General features: G+C 46.3%; 1 protein-coding gene across 2 annotated transcripts in view; it reads right to left on the bottom strand.

Annotated features, from left to right (window-relative positions):
- Window positions 1-19,175, bottom strand: part of USP34 (ubiquitin specific peptidase 34) — a 2,681,755-nt gene that overhangs the window by 1,971,670 nt on the left and 690,910 nt on the right. For both annotated transcript variants that reach the window (XM_078649291.1, XM_078649292.1), the window contains exon 28: window positions 10,654-10,863. In XM_078649291.1, coding sequence (XP_078505417.1) covers window positions 10,654-10,863 — 210 coding nt within the window. The remainder of the gene's footprint in view (window positions 1-10,653; window positions 10,864-19,175) is intronic.

Below are 19,175 nucleotides of genomic sequence, written 5' to 3'. Positions count from 1 at the left end.
TAAGTCAACCTTATAGACCAGCTATCCTAGTAGCATGGATACGAGCAGTCTAAGGCTAAGACTCTAGAGGGCGTGTTAAGCCAGCTGTTTTACCATCACATTACCCCTTGAACACCCAGTGAAAGGACACCACACAAGTGTTATGAAAATAAACAATGTATTTATTAGAATCACAACAACCCTGTACTCTTTATGAGGACAGGGTGCTAAGCACACAACAAAACTCTTATGAAAATACTTAAGTTAGCACGTTATACACAAATGCCCGAGGGGCACGAAAAACCATATACTCTAAAAGTGGAATGCGAATTACTAGCAGGTAAGTAACGATTCTCAGAGGCTTTGGGATCGCTAGGACTGGACTACTGAACCTTTAGATTACTAGCAGGAGGCCTAGGGAACTCGGGTGCAGAGTGTGCACTCTCACGCGGGATGCGGGACAAAGTCTATGGAAGCTAGTAAAGGCAAAGTTAGTGTTCACGGGCGAACCCGACCTGGTAGGGAGAAAACGACAGTGGATCCTGACCCTTGGATAGTGAGGCTATGCTGGGACACCGAAGTGCCGAAGTTACCTAGCCCAGGGGCTGCAGCTGCATAGGTCTGAAAAGACGTCGGGAATCTCGTTGCCGGACCAGGAGCCTGGAAGAAGGAAGTTGCTGGCAGGCGACCAGTGAAGGAAAGTTCGATGGATCCAAGCCTGGATCAAGGAAGAAGGAAACCTGAAAGCAGAGGGGACCAAGTTCTTGAATCACTAGCCAGTGATTAAGTGGGCACCAGGATGGCACCGGGCGAAGTCACCGCAGTCAGGTGAGTGGGCGCTGCTGGGCTCTGCAGTCTCTCGGACCAGGAGGCGTTGTCGGCGACCAGGATGGAGGTGCGAGCTGTCCCACGAAGGTTCTTGCTGTCGACGTCGCTGGACCCAGGATTGGGCAACAAGTCTTGGCAAATGCAAGGCCCACACGGTGGACCTAAAATGGCGTCTTAGCCGGACCAGGAGGGTCCAGGGTACTTCTCCGATGGAGGGAAGCAAGGGCCAGTCTGGAGCAACCAGACCAGCAGCAGTGTTGTCGTCGGGCGTCGTTCGGAAGGCCACAAGCCAGCGGCTAGTAGCCAAACAACGCGGTGAGCAGCAAAAAGCAGAAGGGCCCCACGCCGATCGTGGAGATGCTGGGGGGCTGCTCTTCGGTGTTGGAGCTGCTCAGGGTGGGGGCTTCTCGGACCCCAAAGCACTCACCAGGAAATTACTCGGTGGGCTTGCTGTGCAGAAGTCGTGCAGTCTTGGCGATGGCCGGTCCCTCGAGGTCTCGTCGCACCCACGGTTCTCAGCTGTGCTGTAGAGGTGGGTAGAGGTCAGAGGTGCCAGGGAAGCCGGGTCTCGTCGAGCTGGGCAGTCGGATTCCGGAGGAAGGACGTGCAGCAGACCGCAGTGTTCTTAGATGGTGCCTGCGGATGCAGGGTGACTACTCCTTAGTCACAAGGGAGAATCTTGAGGAAGAAATCGTGAAGTCCTTTCGTGGAAAGTGGTATCTTGATTCCAAAGATGATCTGATTTGGAAGGGGGCCTGCTCCTACCTTTATCTGGGAAAAGGGGGCTGGCACGCGACTAAGTCCTGCCCTATGGGTGGGACCAGGAGGGGGGTGGTTACACCCCTCTCCTTTGGCGGGCTTTCCCCAGGCCAGGGGCTGGAGTGCCCCTGGAACTGGTTTCAGCCGGCCTATGCACAGTGAGCACCGGGGTGCCACTTGCAGTCACCTTCCTCTGTAGCCCTGCCTACCTGGAATACACAAAACCCTGTCTGGGACGGTGCTGGCACCGCCCCTGGCAGGAAACCCTTTGTCCTTATCTCCTGCTCTGGGAGGACTCCCAGCAGCAGGAGGGCAGACTTGTGTCTCGGTGGCAGCATCCATTTTGTGGAGCTGAGGCTCTGTTGGACTTTAACCAGGGTTAGGGGTTACATACATGTCGTGTCCCTCTAGAAGGGTGGAATGCTAACCCCGTCGCCAGAATTGGCGAGGGGTTAGTATTCCAATTCGTATGACACCTTACTCGACATGTTTTGATAAAGCGATACCAGAGTTGGCATATAACCGCGAGGATTATAATGCACTTAAGAGTATATGGTATGCGATATCATGGAAACGGCTAAGGGATAGATCCCGAAAGCCGCAGACAGGCTCAGCTCATGCCAGAGCACCATCTCACACGATTCCAAGCACTCTGCCTTCAGGATTGTTAAGGCCTGCCATAGGAGTGACTGATAGGAGATCTGTGTGTCCATTTTAGGGTTAGATATAGGTATACTATATCTAAAGCAAAGGGTGATTACACCACCTTGCCCCAGCTGTCAAGCAGCCAGTTGTGTCAGATTTGGATGGCCAGCCAGGGGTGGCATAATACATGCTGCAGCCCCTGGTAGGCCCTGGGTACACCTATGCCCTGGGTACCTAAGGTACACTGTACAGGGACTGATAAGGTGACTCAGTATCCAATTTAGATATGTACCTAAGGTACATGGAATCCATTTTACAGAGAGAGCAGTAGGCCTGGGGCCCTGAATAGCAGGGTCCCAGGTCAACTAAGTCAGAAAACCAGCAAAACACCAGGCAAAAAGTTTGGGGCAACCATAGTCAGGGATCTACCTTCCTACAGCTGTCCCATCAGGAATACATAGGCATTGCGGGTCCAAACTTCACACTTTATCTTCCGAGCTAGATTCATCCTAGTCTTGAAAATTATTAAGGAGGAGCCCCCACATCATGATCGCATCCATGCACCCTTGTCTGTAAGGGCAAGGTGCATCTTATCCGCAACACCAGATTCTAGCAAATCCTGCAACCACAAAGAATTCAGTGGCATCATTGTCCCCAACCAACTAATGGCTATCCGCCTTTAAGCCAATAATAGTGCAAGGCCGATCAGCATATTAGAATCACACTTGAGAAGCAACATCAGTTTCATGCTGAACTCTTTGTGCACCCTTGGATGGAGGCCATAAAACAATTGGAGATACCAGTATGCAAATGTCTAATTAGGGACCTTTTTAAATGGTAAAAAAGAGAAGATGCCAAAGGAAGGTGGAGGGGGGAGATATTAGGGCAGTGAGGAATCTGAAGTTAGATTATCCACCAGAAAGAGCATTACGAAGGTAGGTTGCTCTTCTGATGGATACTTCTATACAGATTACTCATCTTCAGAACAGATACCAAAGCATTAACTCCAAAAGGTGGAAAGTCTGTGTAGTGGGTGAAAACCAAAACGTCCTGCAGGCCCAAATGGATGAAATGCCACTTCCGTAGGACCTGGCTGCCAAGATTCTAGTGCTGTGCAAACGTGTACAACTTTAAAGCCTGGAAGACATAAAGGACAGGCACTTTCCACGTGCCAACTTAGTGGTGGCCGCCTTGGGCAAGGTGGAATGGGCTCTCAGTTCTTCCTCAACATCTCCCACTGCAGCCACATCACCAGCCATCTGAGAGACCTCCACTGGCTCCCAGTCAACAAAAGAATCAACTACAAGTTCCACACACAAGCCCACAAAGCCCTACATGATGCGGCACCTGCATACCTCAACCACCACCTCGCGTTGCATGCACCCACCAGAGACCTCAGCTGCGCCCAACTGGACCAGGCTACCGATTCACATATCTGCAAGACCAAAGCCAGAGGAAGATCCTTCTACAACCTCGCAGCAAAGACCTGGAACACATTACCTCTCAATCTCAGGCAATCACCGTCACTGCCTCACTTCAGGAAGGACCTCAAGACCTGGCTGTGAGAAGTTGGCCTGGCATATGATGTCCACTATTCTAGTGGGCACCTTGCACCAGTCCAAACGACCTTTATTGATGGTAGGTTTAAAGTCAACCTTACAGAAAGCTATCATAATGGTAGCTGTGGAGAGCAGCCTCCAGGCTAAGTCTTCAAAGGAATGTTAAGCAGCTTGTTTTACCAATCTATAATCTCTTGAATGATCAAATGAAAGTACACCACACAAGGTATATCTCAAATATATATGTATGTATTCTAAACACAACCCCTCTGGTCTCTTTATGAGGCTAGAGGTAAAAGTGCAATACAAGGAACTTAATTAGCATAAGATAAGTTGCACAGTATATGTTTTTCCCTACGGGCCTCACAAACCATATACTAAAATAGTGGTATAAGAACCATGTGAGGGATAGAAGTCAGACCTAGGGCCTGTAGAACAACTGGGGCAACCAAGAACCACCCATGGTAGGGATGCAGGAGACCCACGGGGGACGTGTGCATTGTCTAAACACAGCCGCGAATCACTTTCTATGGAGAACGAACAAGTTAGAACTACAATGGAACCCTTTCAGACTTAGACACTTCGAGAGTCAAGACCCACTGGAGCACCGGAGTACTCGTGTTACTTCACCCATGGAAGCCGGGTGCATCTTTTGGTGTCGGGTTTCGTCGTCGATTCCAATGGAGAGCTGCGAAGAAGTGCTGCAGGCGACTAGAGGAAAAGTGTCCGGGTGGATCCAAGGGTGGATCGGAGATGTGAAGAACCTGAAAGCAGAAGTGACAGTCTGGGACACTAGCCAGTGACCAGATGCCAGCCGATGTCGGGAGCTTTCAAGTGAAGTAGGTGAAGCTTGACTCTTCAGCCACGAGGACCAGGAAGCGTTGACGATGACCAGGAGCTGGATTAGAGCCGTTCCAGGAAGGATGTTGAGTGCTGCAGCATCGAAATTCGGATTGAACCCAACAAGCCTTGGCAACAGCAACCCACGCAAGATGACAAGATTGGCTCAGCAAGGTCTGAGGGACCCACTCTTTGGAGAGGAGTCAGAGCACGTCTGGAGCAACCAGGAAAGCTCAAGAAACAAAGGATTGTCCTTCATGGGTACCCACTAGCCAACGGACTAGAGGTCGCGAAGGAGCCTCGAGCAGAAATGCAAAGAGCGGGCCCAAGGAACACTCGTGGAGTGTAGGCCTCAGCTTTGGTGTAAAAGGTGCTCAGGGCAGGGGCTTCCAGTGCCCCAATGCACAACTTCGGGAAGTAGGTGCAGTTGCAAAATTGCAGAATGTCCAGGAGTTCCTGTCCCACGTCTCTCGTGCCAGCTACAGGTCTCAGCTTTGTTGGGGACTCGTGTCAGCCTCGAAGATGTCTGGAAGTCCGTGTCCTGTGTCGCAGATTCTTCGGGATCCGGCGGGAGCCTCGAAAATGCAGACCGGCAAGATGCTTCTTTGGTGGCTGTCTGAACAGGGAGGTCACTCCTTAACCTCAAGGGAGATTTCTTCCATCTTCTAGTCAATATGGAATGTCGAAGGTCCAAGATATAGGTTGCAGAGTTTCGCCCACGGTAATCTCAAGTCCTAGGGACTGGGTTCCTATACTTATACTAAGTTTATGGGTTGGACTAACTCTAGGGTCCCACCTACGGGAGGACCTGGGGAGGGGGTGGTTACACCCCTCCCCCTTTGCCCAGTTTTGCGCCAGAGCTGGGGCTGAGTGCCCCAGCAACCGGTTTGAACTGGGAAATGCATGGAGCACCTTGTGTGCCCCAGGCAGTGTCTGAAAAGCATTCACTGAATACAACCCACCCTGCCCCAATACACTAAAGCCTGTCTGGGGAGGTGCTACCACCTCCCTGGACAGGAAACCTATTGTCCAGGCCTCCCCTGCCGGAGTTTCGTCTAGCAGCAGGAGGTCAGACTCGTGTCTGTGGCAGCAGCATCCATTTTGTGATGCTATGGCTCTGTTTAACTTAAACCGGGTATACCAGTGTGTACATGTCTTCTCCCTCTAGAAGGATGGAATGCCACCCCCGCCGCCAGAACTGGTGGGGGGGGGGTAGTATTCCAAAGCGTTTGACACCAAACACGACATGTTTTGATAAAGCCAAACCAAAGTTAGCATTAACCGCGAGGATTATAATGCCCTTAAGAGTAAATGGTATGGCTATATCAAAGAACAGCTATAAGGAGATATTTCCAAAAGCTGCAGAGTGGCTCAGCTCATGCTAGGGCACCCTCTCACACAAAACCAAGCACTCTGCCTTCAGGATTGTTAAGGCCTGGCATAGGAGTTAGGTTAATATGTGTCTATATATATATAGGCAGATATAGGTATACTATATCTCAGTAAGGGGTGCTTACACCACCTTACCCAGGCTGCAAGTGCAGACCTGTGGTGCCATTTTGGAAGGGTTCCCAGGGGTGGCATAATACATGCTCCAGCCCCTGGTAGGCCCTGGGTACCTAAGGTACCATATACAGGGACTCACAAGGGTAGCCCAGTAACCAATCTGGTATGTACCTAAAGTACATGGTATAAATTTAGAGAGAGAACAGCTAGGCTGTGATTCTGATTAGCAGGGCCACAGCCAGACTAAAGTCGGAAAACCAGAGAATCACAGCAAAAAGTGGGGGTGACCATAAGAAGCATTTGACACCAAACACGACATGTTTTGATAAAGCCAAACCAAAGTTAGGATTAACCGCGAGGATTATAATGCACTTAAGAGTATATGGTATGGCTATATCATAGAACAGCTATAAGGAGATATTTCCGAAAGCTGCAGAGGGGCTCAGCTCATGCAGGGCACCCTCTTACACAAAACTAAGCACTCTGCCTTCAGGATTGTTAAGGCCTGCCATAGGAGTGACTTATAGATATATATATATATAGATATAGATATAGATATATAGATATATATATCTCTCAATAAGGGGTGCTTACACCATTTTACCCAGGCTGCAAGTGCAGACCTGTGGTGCCATTTTGGAAGGCTTCCCAGGGGTGGCATAATACATGCTTCAGCCCCTGGTAGGCCTCTGGGGTATCTATGCCCTGGTTACCTATGGTACCATATACAGGGTCTCACAAGGGTAGCCCAGTAACCAATCTGGTATGTACCTAAAGTACATGGTATCAATTTAAAGAGAGAACAGCTAGGCTGTGATCCGGATTAGCAGGGCCACACACAGACTCAAGTCGAAAAACAGGTGAAACACAGCAAAAAGTGGGGGTAACCATAGGAAGTAGATCCTACTCTCCAACACTGACTCTCAGGTTGCACCACAGCGGCCCATCAGACAAACAGCTACCCTCACCCCCACCCCACCTTGAGACCCTCACAAGTGAGTAGTCACGCGTTCCAAGACATGTGATTGATTGAGTTCTTCTGGAGACTGCTTTTTGGCCAATGCATAGCAGACCAATAGGATAGAAAGTGGAAAGAGTAATGCATTGACCTGAGTGTATGCTCAATGCTTGCAATTTGCGCACCCATCTTGCTGATGTGATAGTGATTAAAAAGCTGGTCTTAAATGGGCAAGCTCAATTAAGAAGTTTAACTTTTTGTGTCAATCTGCAAATCCATATTATCTGCTACCTTCAAAAAGAGAATGTTTTTCAGGTATCAGGGGCAGGATTCTAAGCAACATCATAGCCTGCCTTATTTGAACAGTTAAGCCCAGTTCTTCGGCAAAGCTATTTGGGGAAAACAGATTTACAATAGTGTCTAGGAACCAGGCAGGATAAAACCATTTCTGGTAAAAAAAAATAGATTTAAAAGAAGTGGCAGTTAGTTTGAAATTTACCATATAAGAAAAGTCCATGTGCGATGTCTATGGGTCTTTGTAATGGCAGACAAAACTTACAAGTTTCTTAACTTCAGTAACACTGTGGCCTTCAGGGGCCCTGCCAGGTGGTTCATAACCAGGAAAATGCTCTGGCGCTCCAACCGACCTCTGAGGAGCAGAAGAGCTTGGCTCGTGACTGGGCACCCTATTCCACTCTGCTTTTTGCAAAAACACATGGTACTGGTGTTATCCTTGGAAACCGGCGCCACTCTCCCCTTCATGGTTGAAAGGAAGGCCTTCAGAGCCTGACAAAAGGCCCGTAACTCCAGCATCCTGCTAGGGAGCTGGTTCTGCCTGAGACCATAGTCCTCTGATCTCCACCTCCCCCAGATGACCTCCGCAGACCAACGGGAGGTATCACCACTACGTGAGGAAAGGAGATGGACCTTCTGCTGGACCAATTGGGTTCGAGCAGCTACCACTGCAGATCATGAGCGGTCTCCTTCGATATCTGGATGACTTCTGCCAGATTTATTTGATGCTGGGACAAATTAATTGCAGAGCCACATGGTAAAGCTGACCAGGAGGATGCAGAAGACTAAGAGACCATGAACAGATCAAGATGTCTGAGAGTTGATCTCACCCAGGCCCAGGATCGAGACTAAAACATCGGAATCATAGCCAGAATGTCCTGAAGTCGCTGTGCCCATGATATCTCCAATGAATGGAAGCCTCAGGGAAGAACTCGGGTGCAGATTTGACCCAATGTAGTCAGGAGGGTTGCAATCATCTGGAGGTGGTCTACGACTAACAGTGGCAAGCCTGTATTTACCAGCCAGCTATTGAGGTAGGGGAAAACTGGAATCCCCACCTCCAAAGGGCAGCAGTGACTACCAACATGACTTTCGTGAATACCTGAGGGGCACTAGTGAGGCCGAAGCGAAGCATCGCAAACTTAACATGACCCTGGTCTACACCTTGAACAGCAGATAACGTCTGTTTTACTGAAGGACAGGAATATGAAGAAACACAAAGCATGTCAAAAAACACTATCCAGTTGCCCGGGTCAAGGGCAGACAGGATCTGGGCTAGCATAAGATTTCTAAATCTGCCCATCCATAGGAAAGAATTTAAGGGCCAGAGGTCAAAAATAGGTCTGAGAATCCAGTCATCTTTGGCACAAGAAAACAGAGAGATTAGCAACCCTCTCCTCCTTCTGAGTCCAGTATCTCCTCCAAGGGACCCTTTCGCACTTCCTTCAGCAGGAAGGTGCTCTTCTGAAAGTCACTCTGATGTAGGGGGAAATATTTGGCAGGGCGCAAAAAAAAAAAACCCAGAGCATAGCCATGTGAAACGATCTGTAAGACCCACCTGTCGGACGTAATGGATTTCCATCTTACTGAACTGGTTTTTTGGATGTTGCAGCAAGGAAAAAAATATGGGAGGGCAGTTGCCCCTGCTGGCAAGCACTCTGCCTGCCATACGCTTGTCCAGGCCCTCGAAAGGTCTGGTTAACTACTGCAAGGGTTTAGAAGGCTGGCTTTGCCTACATACCGGTCAGCTGTAACAGCCACTGAAGTTTTTGAATAGGAGTGGAAACTGCCTGGCAGGGGTCAACACACTAAAGGAGTGACCTGTGGCTCTACTTTCTTTACAGGGCTCCATCAGAGAGTCTGCACATTGCTGGAAAATCTAATGGAGCGCCTGCATGCGTGTCTAAAAGTACAACACTGGTGCCAACTGGCAATCAGTAGTATCTAGACCAGCATAGATAACATATTTGGTTGCAATTTGTCCATCATGAACAGTTTGAGCCAAAGAGACCTTAAAATCTTCGGGAACCACCGGCAAGATCTTGCTGGCCATATTCCTCATGGCAAGTATTTAACGCCTAGCAAACAAGCAGCATTAACTGATCGCAATGGCAGACTAGTGGAACATACACTTGTCAAAGGTCTCAGTTCTCTCAGACTCCCTATCTGGAGGAATTGTGGGAAATGATTTGGGATTCACTTTATTTTCCTGAGGCTTGAACCACTGGGCTCTTGGGAGTTGGATGCACGGCAAGAAAATAAGAATCAACGGGAGCCGGCCTGTGTCTCTTGGCCACCTGCCAATCTACCGCTGCACAGGAAATGGGAATTGACCATCAAGGTATCAGTGAGGACCTGATTAAAATTGAGCAAAGACTCAGAGGTAACTGGCCCAGGCTGAAAAAGTTCTGTTGGAATGTTTGTTGTTGTCTCGACAGAGGGCAGCTGCAAATCCAGACTGCATCTTCCCTTTGGACCACAATGGCAAACAAGGCACTTTCTTCCATAGGTGGAAAAGTAGCAAATCAAGCCCTGCTTCAGAAGCGGTGTCAAGGCTACTGGCCTCTTTCAAATCCATGTAAAAGGCATCTACTGCATGGTGGGGGTGCGGGAAGCCATCCCCATTATCTGTAGTCCTGGCATGTCCCTTAATCTGAATTGAAGCCATGAAGATAATAAAGCTTCTGCTGATATGAACACCCTGGTAGAGGTACAGGTCAGAAGCTGGGATTAGGTAGGGCAGTTGTGCTTTTGTAATCTCATGCTGCAGCATCGGTCGAGACAGAGCAGTAGCTGGTTCAGTATCCAATATCAATATCAGTACTAGATCCTCTTACAGGGTATGTGGCATTGACACCAGCGATGATGTGGAAGAGACCAGAGCAAATCCTGCAGCCTGAGTGAAAGTCTGTGTCCATGTCAGTACAAGGCCAGAAGTGGGTCCCAAGGAGGTCAGATGGAGCAGATTACCGTTTACCTGGTGGTAATCAGAGTGGGGCCCCTGTGGTTCTTTGAGGCACAAAAACACCTCAAAGGGACCAAGGAGCACACCAGAAAATCAGCAGCATTGTCTCCATGAAGGATTCAATATGCTGCAGTGTAGCAGGAGGCCCAGGAAACTCAGGGTGCTTCTGGCTTATGTCCTGAATAAGCAACTGAATGAAAAACACATACATAATGAATTAAGAAAGCAATCTGGAACCACATGCAAAACATTTTCAATTAGTTTATGCAAAAAAGTTATGATGTATGTATAAAAATAAAGATTTTATCAGTTGTGCTCACCTCACTATCCTCCATGACTGCTAATGCGGAAGGAGGTTTAAATGATGCAAGCATCTCTAACAGTTCAAACAGTGTGGTGAGATGAGGCTCCTGAAGAAGTAAAAGCATTGGAATGTTGTCTTTCTGAGGCGGAGGTAGGCAGGAAGCAGGGAGCTGTACACCTTCACCTTTACGCTCCCTTCTGGGTGCACCCAACGAAACAAAAACCATCTAGATTTAAGCAAGACAATGAATCAGATTTTTATTTAAACATATTCACAGTTAACTTCGAGAAAGCCATATTACACAAGGAAAACATTCATTGAGTATTAATTCACCCAATAAAAACATTCTTGTTTCGGTTTTGGAGTCCATCTTAAATGTAACAGTTATTAAACAAGGAATTAACTAGACTGCATTTGCTACAGCTACTAAGACAAGAACTAATTTTTCAGTTCAACTGAAGTTGGAAATCTGTGCATTCTTTTTGTGGTATGGAAAGGGACAATTAACCAGATAATTTTCCCGAAAGCATTAAATAAGCTCCCTGATAAGTAGCTGTGGATGATACACACAACATTAACCTCAGTGGCACCATTAACTCTAAATTCATTCAATCCTAGAGACGCCACTGTCCATATACTAAAAATTGACAGCGCTTAACTAGCAACCAGTGGCACTGTTCAGCTGGCAAATGCTTACTATGCGGCCCTTCACCAAAATCTGAGCTGCAAGTCGAGATCTATCTCAGTGCTCCTTCCCTGCTGGTAGTATACAATGTCAGTGTTCCTACTCTTCTAGTAAACTGCTTGAGGGTGTGCCTCATAAAAAAGCTTCACCTCTGGGCTTTGCCAATAGTGCAACGCACCTCCTGTTTATACATCCAACAGAAGAAAGACTGTTTCTCAAAGCAAACAAATTTCTATACCACCACAATGGTCTTTCAGTTCTGTATAACTCCTGCAACAAGCAACCAGTAAACAAACGTTTGTCTGACAGACTATACAACTGAGACGTCACACTGTCCTGGGGCAGTGACTGTTCCTTCAAGGAAGAAAAGAATTTCTCCTTCGGATGAAAATTTTGTGGGAAGGTCTTTTTGAGAACATACCCTATCACAATACTTACCTGAAAGCAAATGGTAATGCTTCAGTTGGTGTAGGGCTCTGGCCAAAAATAGCTTGGCCTCTGCCCCATTACGGCTTTCAGGTTCATCAAGGAACAGAAGTCGTAGGCTACAACATTCTGTACTTATACCAAACACTACATGAAGATTTCATGTGGGTCTGAGGAGAACATTTTCAGTGACAGGGTTGAGCCCTGAAACCTTAGTAGTCGCTTGACTTATTTGCTGTCAAAATACGAAAGGAATTTCATTGGTAAACCACAGAGAGCGCAAGTTCCCACACTATGGCACAGAAAAGCAGGAGCCGACACAGGTGCATCAATTTGCAAATATATACTAAGCTGTTGAAGTCACAGCTGAAGCCACATGACACCACTTTGTGTTGCTGGAAAGCTATTGCTGGAGAAACTTTCCAAACATGTATGACACATGTAGAGATACTCCTAGGATGATTCTGGGGAAAGTTTGTCTACATCAGAAAAGCCAATTTTATTTGTCAATGCCTTTTATTTCAAAGGAAACTAAGCAGTTGGAACAGCTAGGATCCAAAAAGAAAGGGTGCGTTCTTAGGCTCAGATATGCAGCACTGAAATGTTTAAAAGTTAAAGGAATATTAGCCAAAAGATCTGGCCTTGACTAGCAAACCATCGAGCTACTCGTTTTGCCAATGCTGACGTTTTTGCAAGCAGATGTAGCTTTGGCAATTTAGTTTTTTTATATTTGCCGAAGCCTCTGAATCACAAACGGAATCAGTTGGAGAGGTAAAGATTCCTGATCAGTACATCCATAGTGTACTGCCCATGTACTGTGGGTACCTGGAGGAGAAAACTGGGCATTTAGCGTTTCCGGCAGTGGTCAAAAGGCCACTTTGGGGAACCCTCAACAACGGCAGTACAGGAATAGGACTTGCAGGCTGAGTTCCTATTCATGGACTTTTTGCAAATCTGCTTATCAGGATGCAGCAATGTCACTGTCCGCTCCCAGTAGGTACTCTACTAGTAGATGGCCTCATTGATGGACTGCCCACAAACAAATGCCCTGAGTTAGAGCAGAAAACTGCTGAGAGTGAGTGCCACCCTGCTTCTATAGGTAGAACTTGGCAGTCATGTTGCCTGTGTGAATGAGCATGACTTTGTGCTGAATGGAACAGAGGAACAACTTGAGTCCTAGCTGGATGGCTAGCAATTTCAGGTAGTTGATGTGGAGACCCTGTTATTAGTGTGCCCACATACCCCGAATTCTGCAAGTGCACCCTCCGACCTCACTGTGTGAGGGAAGTGCCCATTGTGAGGATCACTTGCGGAACAGCGGTTGAGAAAGTGCTGGCAAGTTGTTGCTGTTCCACCACTGCAGAGAGTAGTGGAGAGGCCCCAGATCAAACCTAGATCTTCCCAGTGACCCTATGCTTGTGACAACTATCCAGCTAGGCACTCCTGCAATGGGCGCAGGTATAACCTGGCATGGGGAACTATGGCAAGGCCATCACGTTGATGAGGCGCATCACCGCTCTGACCATTGCTTGGCGATCCAGCTGAAAAGGGGTTAGCAACAATTGGAAGACTTGAACCCGTGTTGGTCTAGAATAAGCTTTCCCAGTGATAGAGTGGAGTACCGCCTACAAGAAGCGTTGAATCTGGAGGGGTTGAAGGTGTGACTTCAGCACTATGCACTGGTAATGCTGGCCACTTACTAGGAACCAGAGGTACCAGCAATGTGCAGGCTGGATTGGGATGTAAAAGCAGCCTTTCTTCAGGTCAAGGGCAGTCAAGACGTACCTTGCTGCAGTAGGGGTATAACACCCTGGAGACTTGTCATGTGGAAGTGTTCTGACAGTATTTATTTGTTAAGGGGCCTGAGATTGAGTATGGGCCTGAGAGATCCGTCCTTCTTGGGATGAGAAAGTACAGAGAGTACGCTCCTTTGCCACGTTAGTTGAGCGACACACGTTGAATGGCCCTCTTGCGAAAGAGTGCGTTTTTAAAATGTTATTTATTTATAACGGTTAGCAATCGACATGTGTATGCATACAGACATTTCAAATGGTCTAGCAGTTGCAGCAAAGGCAGAACAGATCTTGGAAGCATGAGGATCAGGAATTCATACTGAGATTAGACCATCCCCTGCTCTCAGAACACTCCCCCACCCTCTATCCCTCCGTCCTCCCCCAGCATTGTGTTGTAATTTGGCAGCGATCGGGGTTAGCATTTAGATGAAGCCATCTTCTTTTCGGCAGCCAGCTTGTCTGCCATGTGCTCACCATGTGCTCTGTCCTTCCTTGCTGTCGTTTACTCTTGTACTCTGCTTATGGACAGACTATATTTAGATTCTGCTACTCTGCACTTGCGCAGAAGACACTGCAACTGTTCACATATGTCTTAGTCTAACTGTCAGGGTATTTTTACCGCAATTAGCAAACTGCTAAGCTCCGCCCTACTGTTGACTGTACATTTCTGTATGAACTTTTATGTATGTAAACCTTCTCTTCTGTACTTGTACCACCTTCTTCTGAGCCCCTGTGTGGTTATAAAAGGACCATGTTCCTTCTGTTCAGTGTGCTACTGAATACACTACCAAAGGGTGTTATGTGAATGTAGTGCCACCTCATGAGGTTTAATAAATACTTTGTTTTATATTCCAGTTTCTGTGCCAACTTCTATTCTATTGGTCTTAGGATTTGTGCAGAGAAGAGCGAACCCCTAGCACTGGTAGGCCTAGCTGAGGCTCACCACGACAAATTGGCACCCAACCAGTGGGGCTCATTGGCGACTCGGATGCCCGAAGGAGTGGCCGAAACAAAGGATTGGAATCTCGCTGCGGACAATTGCTGCCCTAGGAGACCCGCGTCTTGGCAACCACGGCGTTTTTCCTCTCTTTCTGATCTGACCCATCAGGTGGTGCTGGTCCTCAACTGAGATTTCTTCTGTTGATTCGCCTTGCAGTGACCATTTGGTCGATTCAAGATCTTGGCAGTTGAAATCTGGACATTTGGGATTGGTAAGGACGTTTGATGCGACACTTGCTGTTTGGTTTGGTATTTGTATTGGGCAATTTTGGGATTTTGAAATGTTGGTATATATAAATTGCAATGTATATAGGGAGGTAATGAGGAGAATTTTCTCTACTTTGTATAAGATTTGAACGCCACAATGTGATTTAAGTGGTACTTTGTGTATTATACTACATATATTGTACTATTTTTGGCATGCCTGTTTCTAGCACACTTCGAAGAATGTGTTGCTTTTGTGGTGGTACCAGTACGAGACTCGATGAGATAACTGGCACCCCCGGAGGGGACGCCTAATAGACATATGTATATTAAATATGGTATTTCTTCTATAATGTACAGCACGTTATGGAATAAATATACTAGTAAGGATCCTGAGTTGCGTTGGCCTATGCATGGTGGATCATTTGATTTATGAAAGATTCAGTATGTGGAACAATGTATGTTTAAGCGAAAGACTAGGCAAGATATGTTTGACTATGTACGAATGTGGGAGAAAGAAGTGCGTGAACGAATGAAGCGAGAGCAAACCTTGATCGAAAAAGAACAAAAAAGCATTCACCAGAAAGCATTAGAAATGAAAAATAAAGAAATTAAAGAAATAAAAGAGAGAAGATAGGGAGCGTAATTTGCAGGTAACTGGCCAGTACGCTGTTCGGCGACCCCTTTATACTATTGTTAATAAACCACAAGATGATTCCCTTTTGCTAGACCGTTCTCCGCCTCCGTATACTTTCCCTTCTGTTCCTCATGAGTCAGATGAGGACCATGCTACAGATCAAGAGAAATTACGGGAAACTCGCTCTATGTTGACTGCTGAACGTGCAGCTGACCTTAGATCCTCTGCTCGCAAAGCCGTTCGTGGTACTGCTCCTGCTTCTGAACTTATAGATAACATGAAAAACTGGCAGGAAAGGGAGCAAATATATTTTACCAAGGTATTTGCCACAGAGATCATTGAGCGGTTTAGGAAACATTCTGGAGAGTTGGAACCTGATGATATAGCAGATGATTGTAAGCAAATGCGTGATGGTCTTTTTGTCTTCTCTCAGGTGGCTGACTCAATCAGGTGTTTGGTTAAATTGTGTGCTGAGGCAGTCCGTTTGCGAGACGAGAAAAAGGCAGCTGACGCAGCTGCACAAACATCCCAGACCAGCAGGACGCAGGCTTCTACCTCTGAAACAGATAAGAATGTAGTAATTCATGTGAGACCTATGCGGGAAGACGCACCTTTGTATGTTCCTCCTAGAGGTACGGGAACAGATGATAAGAATTCCACTGATGCAAAGGGTTATTTTATTTATAATTGGGTTTACACTCCTTGGAATAGAGCGGATGTTATGGCTCTTAAAACTGCATTGCCCAATCCAGCAGCTTTTAATGAGGAAGTTGAGGGTGCCATTAGCTCTTGTACCATGACTCTGTCTGATATTGATTTTTCGGATTGATATTAACCCCTGATGTGGAGAACTGTTAGTAAAGTTGATGATCGTCCGTCTTTTGGGGCGAGATGGAAAGATTTAGAACAATTGGACGTAGAAAGGGAACCCGCACAGAAACCATGTCAGCTAATTTTAGATCTTCCAGCAGCTATATTAGTTAAGTTAAAGACGATTATGCCCCCTAAAAAGATAGACTGGACTGTATTAGCATCCTGTAAGCAATAGACCGATTAAATGGTTTCTGATTTCTTTACACGTTTTGAGGAGGCATTCCACGATTTTAGGGGCCAGTCATTGACAAATGACACAGGTATGCATCTGATTGTTGATAAATATGTCGCCAACCTGTTGCCAGGAATAGCTAGTCGCCTAAAGGCCAGTGAGAGTTCATGGACTACCTCTTCTCCGGTTTCTCTCTTGACTATGGCTCAGTATTTTGAACGGCAGGAATTAGAAGCGAAGGGTAATGAGGATAAGAAGTCTAAGGAGTTCAAAACGAAGGTTATGTTAGCTCAGGCTTATGGTCCGCCTTCTAGAGGTGGTGACAGGGGTGGACTTGTGTCTTCTGGTCCGTCTTTTCCTCCTTATGATCGTCCGACTTTGTCTTCTGACCAGTGTGCGTATTGTAAGAAATTTGGAAGTTGGGCTGCCGATTGTCCGGTATTGCGTACTCAGCAGTATCCACGGGGACAAATGAGAAATCGTTCAGGATATTCAGGGCCTAGAGGGAGCACGGACGATCGTGCTAGATTTGATACTAATATGCGTGGACAGAATGGTTTTAACACTTTCGATAGACGGAACCAATATCAAATGTCTGACTATTTGCCATCTGATTTGAAGGATTCTGCTTATGCATAGGACTGCCTAGGATGGGGTAAGGAATCAGTTGAAGTTCCAGTAGATCAGAAGGGTCCCTATGTTACAGCAGATATTTTGGGTTATACTGACCAGTTTCTGGTTGATACAGGAGCTACTCGTAGCGCCTTATCTAAACAATTGGTTCCAAGGGCTCCCCTGTCTGGCTTAACCATTACATCGATAGGTTTCGATTAACACCTTCCCTTAGCCCACTGTCACAACCACTTGCATTTCATGTTGACAAATTTACTGTGCCATGTCCTTTTTGCTTTCTCCGAACACACCGGACAATATTGTGGGTCTTGATATGCTCAAGTATTTCAGGGCTACGACACGATGTTCTCCAGAAGGTGTACGTGTTAATTTGGATGACAACGACCCCGCGATTGAGAGATCTTGTCTTGTTAAAGAGAACATTGCATTAGCTTCACTCGCTAGTACTTTGTGGGCTACTTCAGACACCAACTCCTGGCAACCAGTTGAAAACTGACAGTGTTGGAGGACGGATAGGTCGGAGCTGGTCACGTACTCGTGATGTGAGAAGTTACTGGACATATATGTGAGCAGGAAAGATTTTTCAAGCCCAGCATAGGTGAAATACGAAGAATTACTGCCAAACCAAGAGATATAAACACGGCATTTAACGAACTCAAATACATATCGATAAAAATACTCAGAGTACTGTTGGACATATACATGTGGGATCATTAGTGATAGGAACTTATTGACCTTCATTTGAAAGCCCTGATGAAGTCATGTGTGCACTAACTAGTGCATGACGAAACACTTATTGGCTGCACTTTTGGATCATTTGACAATTGAAAAGAAACATCTTGATGGGTGTCATCTTTTTGGCAATATTAAGAAACGTTTAAACAAAGAAGGATTTATCTTTGAACTGTAATGAAGAAACGATCAAATGAAGAAGGACTTGCTTCTGAACTTTTGATAACGTCAAATTTGGCTGCATCTATTTTTGATATTTTCACGGAATAAATTACCAAACTGTTTTTTTTTAATTGTATCTACTTAGTACTCAGGGAGGAATTGTATTCTACTTCAGACACCGATGTAGGGCAAATGGTTATTCCACCAGTACATATTAGTGTCAAGGAGGGCGCTTCATTGCCACGCTTGCCTCAACACAAAATTTCTCAAGAAGGCGAAGAAGCACTTGTACGCATTGTCCATGATTTAATTGAAGTGGGGGTTGTGGAAGAAGTTCCTTATAATATTTGCAACAGTCCTATTCTTCCCATTTTGAAAAAAGACACTGACACTAGGATTTACAGATTCATTATTGATTTGCGAGAAGTTAATAAGATTGTAGTACAACAATACCCTGTGGTTTCTGACATAACAACACTTCTTACCTTAGATCCTCCGACAGCAACTACATTCACTATGATTGACCTCAAGAAGGCTTTCTTTTCGATTCCTATTCATCCTGATAGCCGATATTTGTTCTGCTTCACTTTGAACAATCGACCGTCCAGATTTTGTAGAATTCCTCAAGGGTATACTGAGAGTCCTAGTATTTACAGTCAAGCATTGAAAAGACAACTTGATTCTTTCACCTTGCCTGAAGGAGTGGCTCTCATACAATATGTTGATGACATCTTGTTGGCAGCCGATACGCCTGAACAGTGTGAAAAATGTACTTTGTCTTTGCTTTCCTTTCTTGCTTCACACCACCACAAAGTGTCACGGAAGAAATTGCAATATTGTAGACCGAAGGTTACCTACTTAGGTCACCTTCTGTCTAAGGAGGGGCGTGCAGTTACACCAGATCACATTCAAGCAATTTTACACACCAGTACCTTGTACTCAGAAAGATGTCTGTGCATTCATTGGTCTTACTTCTTTTTGTAGGCAAGGGATATTAGGTTTTTCACACATTGTTAAACCCTTGTTGGCGATTTTGACCAAAGACACTCCAATGCCCCTTCCATGGACGACTGAATGCCAGAATGTGTTACGTCAAGCTCTTTGCTCTGCACCAGTGTTAGGCACTCCAGATTATACGAAGGTTTTTACACTCTATGTACACAAGAAAGATGGGTGTGTATTGTCAGTCTTAGTACAGACACACGGTGATAAGCAGCGTCCC

The sequence above is a fragment of the Lissotriton helveticus genome, chromosome 6 (assembly GCF_964261635.1).
Source record: "Lissotriton helveticus chromosome 6, aLisHel1.1, whole genome shotgun sequence".
Taxonomy (NCBI): Eukaryota; Metazoa; Chordata; class Amphibia; order Caudata; family Salamandridae; genus Lissotriton; species Lissotriton helveticus.
Note: the sequence above shows the minus strand (reverse complement) of the source record. Positions and strands in the feature narration are given on the sequence as shown.